The sequence below is a fragment of the Palaemon carinicauda genome, chromosome 6 (assembly GCF_036898095.1).
Source record: "Palaemon carinicauda isolate YSFRI2023 chromosome 6, ASM3689809v2, whole genome shotgun sequence".
NCBI lineage: Eukaryota > Metazoa > Arthropoda > Malacostraca > Decapoda > Palaemonidae > Palaemon > Palaemon carinicauda.
Window position 1 is genome coordinate 56,260,527 of NC_090730.1, and position 13,945 is coordinate 56,274,471.

The following is a 13,945-nucleotide window of genomic DNA, read 5'->3' on the forward strand; positions in this document are numbered from 1 at the left end:
TGAATACCAAACCTCGAGAGATGAAAAAGTAGTTTAGCAGCTTTTAAAATGATAGGAATTAAGGTTGAAAGCAGTTGATATATTATATTAACTAAGGTTACAAAGTCATTCAGCCAGATACTCGAGCCACATTTTAAAGCTTGTTTCATTTATAAGTCCCCGGACTAGTCCTCATTGTTTCAGCAATAGATCAATAAACATTTTAATTATAGAATGTATATGGAAAAATTTGTTAACTATATTGAAAAAACAAATATACAATTTTTACTTATGATATTTTTATATATACTCCGAGTACATGGTCATTGATATTCGATTCAATATATATAATATGATAGTTTATATACTGAAGGTTTCTTTTATCATTATTCCAATACACTATAGAAATATAATATCTCGCTTATATTCATTGGTAACTGTGCTAAATGATAAGCGCCAAAGAGCGTTACGACCAAAAACTACATCAAAATCGGCAAAGCCTAATCGTACCACTCACATCTAGCTATTTTCCATCATGTTAGCTACTGATCTAAAGTCCTGAAGCTTTTGATAACATAGATATTATTGTAAATTAGTTCAACACTGTTGAATATATGGAATAGTAATAGATTCTAATAACTACTTCTATGAATGTAGAGTGGTCTTCAAAATAGTTCTGCCATACATAAACTACAGTATAACGAAATATTTATGCCATTGTGTTCAACAAAAGAACTTTCACTGCAATTTTGAACTCATGAAGCTCCACTGATTCAACTACCTGATTAGGAAGATCATTCTACAATCTGGCCACAGCTAGTATAAAACTATTTGAATACTGTGCAGTATTGAACCTTAAGAATGAGAAAACAAGACTGTTCAAACTAAATGCATACCTACCGGTATTACTACATATAGGAAGGTGCAGTTTGGGAAGTACCAATTACAAAGAATGGTCAGAATTATGAAAAATTATGGAACATGAACAAAGGAATAATAATAATAATAATAATAATAATAATAATAAAAATAATAATAATAATAATAATAATAATAATAATAATAATAATAATAATAATAATAATAATAATAATAATAATAATGATAATAATAATAATAATAATATCTGAACGACGATGTCAGCGATTAATCTGGATCAGGAGTAACAAATTTATTAGACCGTAAGTTTTCGGTCAGCAAATAAAACGTGAATCAGCAGTTAAAGACCAGACATGAGAATAGTACACAAAACATGGGAGAATTCAGGACCTAAAACATTTCATTAGTATATTGATCACAGTAAATCTTTAAACACTTTTCCAATTAGGATTTTGTTCTGTGATTGAAGAATAAACAACTGACCGGGTTTCTCATTAATAAATTATCTATCACTAGTCATAGCTTTGAATTTTAAAAGTGTCGTATAGAGTTAAAGAAACATCTTCAACACAGAGATCTGTTAGGATTCCACTTCATAATGATTTAATTCTTTTTCATGAAAGCTCATCATGCCATGAACACTGCACCAGTCAAAACACAAGAAAACAACCGAGGGTTAGGAAAGGTGGATAATAGTTAGAAGTTACCAATAGCAAGAACATAAGAGCTCAGCAAAGAATCAGTAATTTGCAGAAGTCATAAATTGTTCTCAAATATGAATTATTTGTGTGCTTTGACTTTATAATAATATTACAGGCCTAATCGTTCACAACTATGCCTATATTTAGACAATCATCCAAAATTGTAGTAATAGCGTAAAGAGGATAGTTACTGTAGCAAATGAATTATATAAAATTAAATTTGCTACTTTATGGTAAAATATATGGTGCATAAAGTAAAACAAATGAACAGACTATTGACATATTAATAGCAAAAAGCACTCTACCTTACCTGTGACTACTGTCCCAACCGTGTGTCACACGATCGTACATAGTTCATTTTGTGTATATATTATGCTTGTATCTTCGCTCTCCCCTCGCACTATAAGGAACCTGAAAGAACATGACTGTTTCTCTCATCAGTAACGGTGTTGATTTTGAGCAGGAAATTTCCTGTTGCCTTGAGCTTTTGTATATAAAGGACAGTGTTCTATAATAAACTCACTAAGTTACTTTCATCCTGTCTTTGAGTCACAACCTTCTCTCGGCCAGTTACATCGGTAACCCCGGAAGTCGTCTCGCTCCTCCCGCCTTCCACCACCCCTCGCCCCTCCATCATTGGTACATTGGCGGACTCTACGGAAGTTGGCGCTGCGGCTGCCCCATTGAAACTTTCATCGTTCGCCAGCGTAGAGGAGTTTGCTTGATTTCAGCGCCGAGAAGTCCAGTTTCGCATCAAGGGAGTGACTCGATCAACCACCAAAGCAGATTATGATCTTGCGGCGATACCCGAGGACAACTTCCCGGAAATATTCGACTGGCTTTGTGAACAAGGAGATACCCCAATAGCGTATGACACCCTCAAAACATACCTTCTACAGCAGTACTTGGTGTCGCCAGCTGCCTGTATAGCAAAGCTTTTCGAGCTCTCTCAACAACCGTTGGGGGATCAAAGGGCTTCGATCGTCCTCAGGGAATTGACCAGTATTGCTCGCCTGCAACCTGCCGCAGTCGGCTCTCCTCGTGAGGTGAACGTACTTCGTGCCCTTTAGATACGCTGTTTATCCAAACCTGTACGCGCTGCCATACCCGATGTTGATAGTTTACCTATAAAGGACTTGATGACCAAAGCCGACACCCTTATGGACAGCCACTTCAAGACCTCCATCAGCGCTTCCCTGACGAAGAGGACGCCTATTCAGCGTCAACCAAAGCTGAAGTGAATGCCCTAGGACATACACGACTACCCCGTGATGTACCGAAGCGGCAACAAAGCCACCCATCACTCACCACTCGTTCGCGCCCAACCAAAGACTTCTACAGCCACTTACTACCTCCCGTCCGCCACAGTTTTGCTACTACCACTTCAGGTTTGGAGCAACCGCGAAGAAATGTGTCAAGTATTGTCAGTGGCCAAAAACCGTGTAAGTAGGCCATCTCTCATGGCGGTGGCCTCCCGTGTTTCTAATCTTTTCTTTCTAAATTATGCGGGAACAGGCTTGCGATTTTTGGTAGACACCGGTGCTTGTCGTTCTCTTTTGCCAAGGTAACTCTTCAGGACACGACGTAGTCTGTCTAAGTCTGCCGACGTCCGCTTGGTAGCTGTCAACGGATCTGTGATACCCACCTACGGTTACGAGAACCTTATAATATTGTTTGGAAACGGTAAATTTAATTGGATGTTTCTTGTTGCTGACGTTACATTGCCAATCCTCAGTGCGGATTTCCTCTCTGATTTCCATCTTCTGGTCGATGGCACCCACCAACGATTAGTCAATACAGACTCGTACTTGTCGACAACTCTTCAACCCGCCCCCTGCAGCCTCGCTCTCCACATAAGCGCACCAACGGATGCCTACATCCACCTCCTCACGTCGTACCCAAAGTTTCCCGTCCAGAACTTTGCCAAACGCCCACTGACCCTGCCAAGCACGGTATTTATCACCATATCAAGATGATGGGACACCTGGTCTTCGCAAAATTCAGACGTCTGGTACCGGAACGATTGGCAGCCAATAAACAGACGTTCGCCGAAATGGAGGAAATGGGCCTTTGCCAAAAGGCCTCCAGCCCATGGTCGTCAGCCGTACACATCGTTCTGAAGAAAGAGGGCTTCCTCCGTCTGTGTGGGGATTACAAGCGCCTGAACATGCAAACAGAACCGAATCACTACCCCCTCCCAAACATCACCGACGTGACCTCCTACCTGCACAAAGTGAAGGTTTTCTCTACGCGCGACCTCCTGAAGGGGTATTATCAGGTGCCTATGAACCCAAAAGACATCCCCAAGACCGCCATCACCACTCTGTTTGGTACATACACCTTCAATTACTTATGTTTTGATCTTCATAATGCTGGAGCCACATTTCAACGCCTCAGGGATGGCATCTTGGGGACCTCCCCTTCTGTGTATGTTATGTGGACGACATACTTGTGTTCTCCTCCTCAAAAGAGGAACACCTCCATCACCTGCGCATCATGCTCGACCACCTGCAACAAAATGGCCTTACAGTCTGCTAAAACAAGTGAACCTTTGGCGCCAACGAAGTGTAGTTCTTAGGGCACCGCATCACTCCTGAAGGAGTCCATCCCCTCCCTGAGAAGGTAGAAGACATTCAGGACTTCCCCGCGCCCTCGACCGTCAAAGCTCTGTAGAAATTCTTGGGCATGATGAACTATTATCACTGTTTTCTGCCAGCCATTGCCACCAATCTTGCTCCCTTCTACCTTTATGCCTCCCTCAAGGGTAAGCCAAAGGACCTGAAGTGGGGTCCCCTTCAAGAAGCGGCCTTCTGCAATACAAAGAAGGCCCTATCAACCACTGCGGCTCTCACTTTTCCTATCCCACATGCCCCTCTCCTTCTCTCCACCGATACCAGCGACGTCGCTATTGGTGCAGTACTCAAGCAGGTGGTCAACGTCTCGCCCCGCCCATTGGCCTTCTTCAGCAGAAAACTATCCAAGGCAGAATCGGGTTGTTCTACCTTTGATCCCAAATTGCTGGCGGTGCACTTGGCTGTCCGTCACTTTTGCCATTTCTTAGAAGGTACGCCCTTCGTCCTTCGCACAGACCACATGCCTCAGGTGCATGCCTTCACTCGACAGTCTGACGCCTGGTCAGCCCCTCAACGCCGACATCTCTCCGCCGTGGTCGAATACAATTGCACACTTCAATACGTCCCTAGGAAAATGAATCCCATTGCAGATGCCCTGTCAAGAAACATGTTGGCTGTCGTTCAACTGGGATGGGATTACAATGCCCTGGCTGAAGCCCAACGACAGGATCCTGAGTATCAAGCATGTAAGACATCCTGCACGTCCTTCCGTTGGGAAGATTTCCCCCTCGAAGACTCCAACACCACTCTCCTCTGTGACGTCAATACTGGTAGTCCGCGACCTTGGATTGCTGCTCCCATGCGCCGGCAAGTGGTTTATTTCATTCATGGCCTTTAACATCCCTCGTGCCATTCTACCACACAGCTGCTGAAGACAACGTTCATTTGGCATGGCATTTCTAAAGATGCTAAGGATTGGTCTGCGCCTGTACTTCTTGCCAAACTTTCAAAGTACATCGACACACGGATTCAGGAGTGGGCACCTTTCCTCAACCTCAGCGTCGTTTCGCACACATTCACGTCGACATTGTAGGCCCCCTACCCACATTATAAGGACATCTTTACCTGTTTACCGTCATCGACCACTCCACTCGTTGGCCTGAAGCCATTCCCATGGAAACTGTAACGTCCACCTCATGTACATCTGCCTTACTCTCAGGATGGATTGCTAGATTTGGTATCCCTGAGCATATTACTTCTGACAGGGGTACCACTTTCACCTCTCAATTGTGGACATCATTAGCGAATCTCCTGGGCATCACCCTGCATCAGAAAATGGCCTACAACCTGCTGCTAATGAAATGGCTAAAAGTTTTCATCGCACCCTCAAAGCAGCTTTGATGTCCCGCTGCAAGGATTCCAACTGGTTTACTCAGCTTCCCTGGGTCCTCTTGGGACTGAGGACCACTCCTAAAGATGCCTTCGACTTTTCGGCAGCTGAAATGGTGTATGGCGACCCGTTGGTCGTCCCTGCCCAACTTTTTCCTTCTACAACCTCCTCAGACAATCTCCAGCGCATACATCACGTCCTGGGAAAATTTACTCTATGCCGCCAGACTTAGAAGCCTTCAGCGAAGCATCACATACCAAAAGACTTGCACTCTGCAAAGCACGTCTTCCTGCGCAACGACACTAGGAAGCCACCGCTAACACCCCCTTACACGGGCCCTTTCCTTGTGATCCAACGCAGTCCGAAAGCATTCCTACTAAATATTTGTGGCAAAGAAGACTGGGTGTCCATTGATCGTCTAAAACCTGCTTATCTCCTTCCAGATGACCGGCCTACAGTTCGTCTCTGCAGATCAGGGCGCCCTATTTAACATATACAGTATGTCATTTTTAGGGGGGGGGACCCATGTATCAACTGTGTGTCACACGATCGTACATAGTTCTTTTTGTGTATATATTATGCTTGTATGTTCGCTCTCCCTTCGCACTACAAAAACCCTGAAAAAACATGTCTGTTTTTCTCATCGGTAACGAATGTTAGTTTTGAACAGGAAATATCTTGTTGCCCCGAGCTTTTGTATATAAAGGAGAGTGTTCTATAATAAACTCACTCAGTTGCTTTCATCCTGTCTTTGAGTCATAACCTTCTTTCGGCCCGTTACACTACAAAACAAAAGACTAGTCTCTGAGGAAGATATATGATAAAAACAAATTTATTTACCGTATCTTGATATGCCAAAGGAAAAAAAAAAAGAAATTTTGATGCTTATTTCTTTGGCAAATCCTAATATAAAAAAAGGAAGACCTAACCTAAAGCCTTCGATAAATTATAACAATTCAGCAGTTCTTGGAGAGGAAATGATAGTGTATATTTTACAAGGAAATTCAATAAATGTCCTTTTTGAAGGAAAGGTTTTTGGCTCTGCGCTCTACGTGAATAATTTTAAATATATACTAAAGGAGATTCTTCTTGTACGACAGTTTTGACATAATCCTCATGTAGGATAAGAAACAAAGAGGGTTAAATAGGACTCTAGAGTTACAAGAACACACCCTAGATATCAATCACCTACCAGGAAGTTCAGTCACACATGCTAACTGTTTTTCTATGAATACCTTTGTAGTAATAAGATAAGCATTTGGTTAGGTATAAGGAAAATTTAAAGAATATCTCGCATAGTAATGAAACCAGTATAGGAGTGGAGACGTACTTCAAGGTTTAATTCCGTCAGTAAGTCTATAGCCTTTCACAAAGGGGGGGGGGGGGAATAGATGTGTGTCCCATCTCCAATACTCGTTTTTATTGTGTGAGGTGTTTTTTTTTTTTTTTTTTTTTGGGGGGGGGGCAGGGAATGATCTCCTATAAAGGATTAAGCTTCTTGAATAAGTTACTTTAAGACTTAGTAACAGTAATATGGTTTTAATGTCAATTACTGCCAATAGATTAACATATTCTAAATAAAATTACGTAATATTAATTTCTAATCACGATTCTGCTATATTGCGAGCATAAGTTTCTCTGAATCCATTTAAAAAATCGGCCTATAGCAGAGTTTCCATATCTGTCTTACCCTTCCTTACTTACTTTGAAGACTGCTTTTCCGGTCCCATACAGCAGGGGAACCCCTCTCTCTACCGGACCTCCACAGTCGTTTTACCTTGTTCGTTCAGAGTATTTAACATTTCATATCATATATTGTTCATTTACTGTTAAGTCGTCACTGTCAAAAGACTCATGAAATAAGAAAGTCTTCAGTTTCCTCTTGAAAGCCCTAATGTCTTCAATCATTCGAATGTTTCGTGGAGCTTATTATATAGTCTCGGGACTGCATATTTAAAGGCTCTGGAACCTACAGTGGATATATATCTAGGTTCCAAAAGTTCGAAGCCATCTGTAACTATTCTCGTGTCGACACGATTTGTTGACTGCTTAATGTGTAGAAATTCTTTTAAGTATTTTGGACGCCCGGTTCTGATAACTAGGTGGGTTATTGTACATATTTTAAATTTCATTCTGGCTTTAATCGGCAGCCAGTGTATATCAATTAGTATAGGGGTGATCCTTTCTCTAGGACACCTTTTATCAGTCTTGCTCCTCGGTTTATTATGTTTTGTAATTTCTTAAGTTGCCCTTTGGTAAGTTGTAATAGATAGAGTTGCAGCGGTAATCCTGGTATTAACACAATTTATCACAAGTTTCTTTGCAGAATTCTCGTTCAGGTACTTTTTTTATAAACGCAATATTTCTTTGCTGATAACCACCAGTTTTTATTACATTATTTATTTGTGCATTTAGAGATAGGTTACTGTCAAGAAATACACCTAGATCTCGAATTTTACTAGATATCGGTACCCAGTCATTATTTATGTTCATTTAAATATCACCTAAGTTTCTCACGCTGTTTCTTTTGCCCACTACCATGAATTCAGTTTTGTTCTCATATAATTTAAGTTGTTTAAATGTCATCCATTCTCTAACACTATCAAAGATTCGGCTTAGAGTTTCAGTAGTGTCATGCATATCATTTATGGAGAAGTAAAATTGTGTGTCATCTGCAAATAGATTAAACTTCACGCCATGCCTTTGTAGCATTTCTGATAGACCAATAGTATAGATGCAGAATAAGATTGGGCCAAGTACAGTCTCCGGCGGTATCCCTCTGTTTAAGGGTTCATATGATGATTAAGAGCTTCCAATTTGTACAGAGTAATTTCTACCAGCCAAGTAGTCTTTTAGGTATTCGAAGGCTTGATCTTCATTGCCGATGGTCTGTAGATCATATAGTAGCAGTTCATACACCACTGTATCAAAAGCAGCACTGAGATCGAGCAGTATTAAGATACCACATTTAATTTCATCCATCATCTCTAGCATATGATTTACAACAGAGCTGATGGCTGTCTCCGTAGAGTATAGTTTTTTGTAAGCAGATTGGTTGCCAGGCAAAGCTTCTATTACTTCTAGGTGGCGGATTAGTCGTTCAAGAATTACATATTCGAACACTTTTGAGACAAAGGATAGATTTGAAATAGGGGTATATGAGCTTAATTCCTGGTAATTCAGTGCATTTTTTCAGAACTGATGTGACTATAGCCATTTTTTCAGATTCAGGAAACTTACTTTCATCAATGCTTGCATCTGCTATTGTCATTATTATTTCGGGTAGACTAGAAAAGTCTCTCTTTCCAATTACTTCAGATATTGGCATATGGTCGATCGCGTAGTTTGTTTTCTTTGCTCTCTTGATAATTCTGGTGATGTCATCTTGTATTACGTTGTTGAATCGTATTAATTTTGTATGTGTTCCTGGTGTCTCATTAATCTAATGTTGAGCATTTACAAATAACCGGGTTATGATTTTAATTTTGTTTTTAAAGAATACTAGAAAACTATTTGCTAGTTCCTAATCACTTATTTATCAGGTAGCTTCTTTTGTTTTACATTTCCCATCATACCATCCAATAGATGAAATAACTTGTTTATGTCTGTTGCTGCTTCGAGGATCTTTCTCTTATAGTATTCACTTTTTTTTCCTTCTTAGTAGGTAGTTATATTAGCACGCAGCAGTTTTGTATTCTATCTAAGTACTTTCAGTTTTAACCTATGCCACTCATCCATTACGTCTTTTTTCCCTCTTCTTTACCAAAGTGTCTCCATCAAACCAAGGAGATTGATCTTTTACGATTATAGTCTTTCCCATCGGTGGGCACATGGTATCATATTCACTTTTACCCACTTTATTGTAAGTGGTCATAAGGCAGTTAGCACACTTAGCTCCTAACAGACGTTGGTCATCATGATCAGAGGGAATATTGATAGAATCATTTATTTTCTTTGTAACTTCTTCATTAAATACGGTAGGAGAAAAATTTGATTTATGTTTAAAGTTTATTTTCGTCACTAACGCATGTTTCTGTTTTCTTTTATATCAGATACAATATTATTCATGTCATCCCTCATAACTAAGAATAGCGTATGCCCAGTTAAAGTAGTTGTGCAGTCGACATTATTCAATAGTCGATATGATTCTAGCAACTCACTAAATGCCAAAGCGTCCTTAGCTCTCTCGCCTCCTCGTGTCCTCGAACTTACTCCCGGCAGACGCCAAGCTATCCTAATGTTACATTGCCAAGGTTTAGCTTGGTATTGACTTTCGTATCCATTTATGACTTGGCGTTCCCACACTCCTACTTCTCCATTGATCCCTTGGGACATACATACATACATACATATATAAATATATATATATGTGTGTGATGGCTTTGACCACCACTCAAAACACTACACTTATCAAATAGTATTCACCATCATACAGTACTAAGTTCACTAAAGGTGGAATAGTAACCAAACATCAATACGAGTGCAAAGTCAACTCAAGGGGACAAAGAAAATACCACAAAAATTTCCTTAATTTTAATACATAATAACAAGACAGAAATAACACCTGAACCACAATAATACAAAAATAAATGATACATACTCAATCTTAACTCCCTGTAAAAGAAAACAATTACACGATTACAGAAAGATCATCAACACATGCATACTAAATGGAGAGAGGGTCCAGAAAGGAGAAGGCCAACGAAAAGTGAGAACATCCTAACAAATACAAACTAAATATCCCTATCAAATTGACGATGGCTGGTGTGATTGAAAGGCTTTCACAAGCTCCACTAATGACGTCAGCTGACTATCAACGGTCGTGATCACGATACTTAAGCAGGTATAAATATTATTACCTTGGGACAGAGAGGTCCCCTTGGCTTTTACTGAACCAAGGGCAGTGCACAAAATGTTAAGACGATCTGGGTCCTTGCTGCAGAGAAAGGATATCCAAAAAGCTAAATAGCTTGACACTGTAGCTCTGCAATGGCGAGGAGTAAATATAATCCAGTAGCAAATGTCGTGCCCCTCAATGTTGGAGGCTCAGAAACACACTAAGGAACCATCCTCAAAAAAAAGCCCCTCCAAAACTCCGTTCACGCAGGAGCGCAGCCATGTAACCAACACCACTTGAAAATATAAAACAGCCGTTAGTCCATTATAACCACTAACATAACCACCAGTGAAAAGACAAACAATTAAAGCAAGAAAACAATAATTCTACAGTATATTTAACCTTATACATCTATAAAAACTTAAATAAATTAGAAATATTAAAGCAATAATCTTACACCTCCTCACCCAACCAAAAAAAAAAAATTCCCAAATTTTTTTTTTCTAAAGTGATTTGAATTACAACATACAGGTTATCACATAATGAAATATTAAACCAACACTCAAAAATATTAAATATTAAACCAACACTCAAAAATAATTATTAAACAAACTGCAAAAACATGACAAACAAAAGGAAAGGGGGGGGCAAGTACCAAGGTTTGCAGCTCACAAGGATAGCAATATATAACCAATACTAAAAAAAATCTAAAACCTAAATTAATCACAAGTAAACTTTCCAAAACCAGAAAACCAAAACATCACCATCTGATAAATAGGTACCCAAACTAAAAATTTCACATCACTCATATCGTTAATAAACTTAATTAAGAGTCATTGCACTAACAACCGGATTCTGTATATATAGTCCAAAAGCTATAACCTTTTCCACACTAGATACACTGTTCATTTTCAGGAATACACATCACTCACTATCAATAAATGTAGATCACAAAAACCACTGTCTATTTCAGTGTTATATATCACACTTATCACCTATGTGTCCAATACATACACACACACCGAACGACACAGAGAAGACCACCACAATACTCCCCTGCGCAAACAAACAAACAAACTCGATGAAGCGTAATTATTAGCCTGAAAATACAAAATACCAGATTAATGCCTATCTCTTTTCTTAGCTTATTATAAACCTTATCGTACCTGACACCTCTGAACCTTAGTAGATATATATATATATATATATATATATATATATATATATATATATATATATATATATATATATATATATGTATATATATATATATATATATATATATATATATATATGTATATATATATATATATATATATATATATATGTATGTATATATATATATATATATATATATATATATATATATATATATATATATGAATATATATGTATATATATATATATATATATATATATATATATATATATATATATATACATATATATATATATATATATATATATATATATATATATATATATATATACATATATATATATATATATATATATATACATATATATATATATATATACATATATATATATATATATATATATATATATATACATATATATATATATACATATATATATATATACATATATATATATATATATATATATATATATACATATATATATATATATATATATATATATATATATATATATATATATATATATATATATATATACATATATATATATATATATATATTTGTATATATATATATATATATATATATATATATATATATATATATATATATATATACATATACTGACTTTGTAAGGCTTATCAGTATACTTGAGGAACTAAGATATCTATAAACTAGAGACACACTCAGTAGAGAGCATGTTTTCACCATGCCAATTATTCTATTTTGCTCCTAACTTCACTGCGTTCATGTACTTCGATTTAGCGTAATGTCGTTCACAAACAAAAAAATAACCAGCAAAATATTTCCTATTTATTCAATATTGCATCGGTTTTCAAAATGCACCTGTGCAAGTTTGCTTTGATGGACTTTACCCAACATTTTTACCACGTTTAGTTAAAATCAGTTAGGTAGTTTTTGTCTGGAGTTGCTCACACACAAACAAACAGACAGGAGGATGGGTTGGCCCTTTGTAAAATCATAGATACTATTGAAAAAATTTTTAAGGGTATATACTCAATCATGGGTGCTTGGTTTATTATTTGTTCGCAACTTTACACAAAAACTATTATGCTTTTTTTTATCGAACTTGGCAGTCATGTTGGGTGTAACTTACATAAAATTGCAAATACGCAACATTACTTTGAAAATAATCAGTGTTATTTAAATTTTCTTCTTTCGTAAACCACATTATGGAATATATACTCAAACAATTTTGACAAAACTTGGTAGTCAGTATGTGGTATGACTCAAGGACAAATCAACTATTTTGAAAAGAAATTAATTGAAGTACATTCACTCAGTGAAGTTGAGAGCATGATATGACTGTTTTTGTTAAATACTTAGCCAATTTAAACGAAAGTTAATGGACATGTACAGTATGATGCAAGAAAAAATGCATTAGATTTTGAAGAAAATACATCCAGGTGTGAAGCACTGACTGGACTTAGGATAAATTAGTCTGAATTGATTCGCCCGCAAAAGATTAATGGCATATATTGCCCTGAGGAAAAAAAAAAATGAAAACAAGGCTGAATACCAAACCTCGAGAGATGAAAAAGTAGCTTAGCAGCTTTTAAAATGATAGAATTTAAGGTTGAAAGCAGTTGATATATTATATTAGCTAAGGTTACAAAGTCATTCAGCCAGATACTCGAGCTACATTTTAAAGCTTGTTTCATTTATAAGTCCCCGGACTAGTCCTCATTGTTTCAGCAATAGATCAATAAACATTTTAATTATAGAATGTATATGGAAAAATTTGTTAACTATATTGAAAAAACAAATATACAATTTTTACTTATGATATTTCTTATATATACTCCGAGTACATGGTCATTGATATTCGATTCAATATATATAATATGATAGTTTATATACTGAAGGTTTCTTATATCATTATTCCAATGCACTATGGAAATATATTATCTCGCTTATATTCATTGGTAACTGTGCTAAATGATAAGCGCCAAAGAGCGTTACGACCAAAAACTACATCAAAATCGGCAAAGCCTAATCGTGCCACTCACATCTAGCTATTTTCCATCATGTTAGCTACTGATCTAAAGTCCTGGAGCTTTTGATAACATAGATATTATTGTAAATTAGTTCAACACTGTTGAATATATGGAATAGTAATAGATTCTAATAACTACTTCTATGAATGTAGAGTGGTCTTCAAAATAGTTCTGCCATACATAAACTACAGTATAACGAAATATTTATGCCATCGTGTTCAACAAAAGAACTTTCACTGCAATTTTGAACTCATGAAGCTCCACTGATTCAACTACCTGATTAGGAAGATCATTCTACAATCTGGCCACAGCTAGTATAAAACTATTCGAATACTGTGCAGTATTGAACCTTAAGAATGAGAAAACAAGACTGTTCAAACTAAATGCATACCTACCGGTATTACT

At 37.1% G+C, this 13,945-nt stretch overlaps 1 protein-coding gene across 1 annotated transcript; it reads right to left on the bottom strand.

The window, feature by feature from the left end:
- Nucleotides 1–8,324: 8,324 nt before the first annotated feature.
- Nucleotides 8,325–9,396, bottom strand: LOC137643003 (uncharacterized). The gene is made up of 2 exons (XM_068375861.1): nt 9,264–9,396; nt 8,325–8,644 (listed from the first exon to the last, which is right to left on the bottom strand). Exons 1-2 carry the CDS (start codon nt 9,394–9,396, stop codon nt 8,325–8,327), a joined length of 453 nt encoding a protein of 150 aa, XP_068231962.1.
- Nucleotides 9,397–13,945: the final 4,549 nt, after the last annotated feature.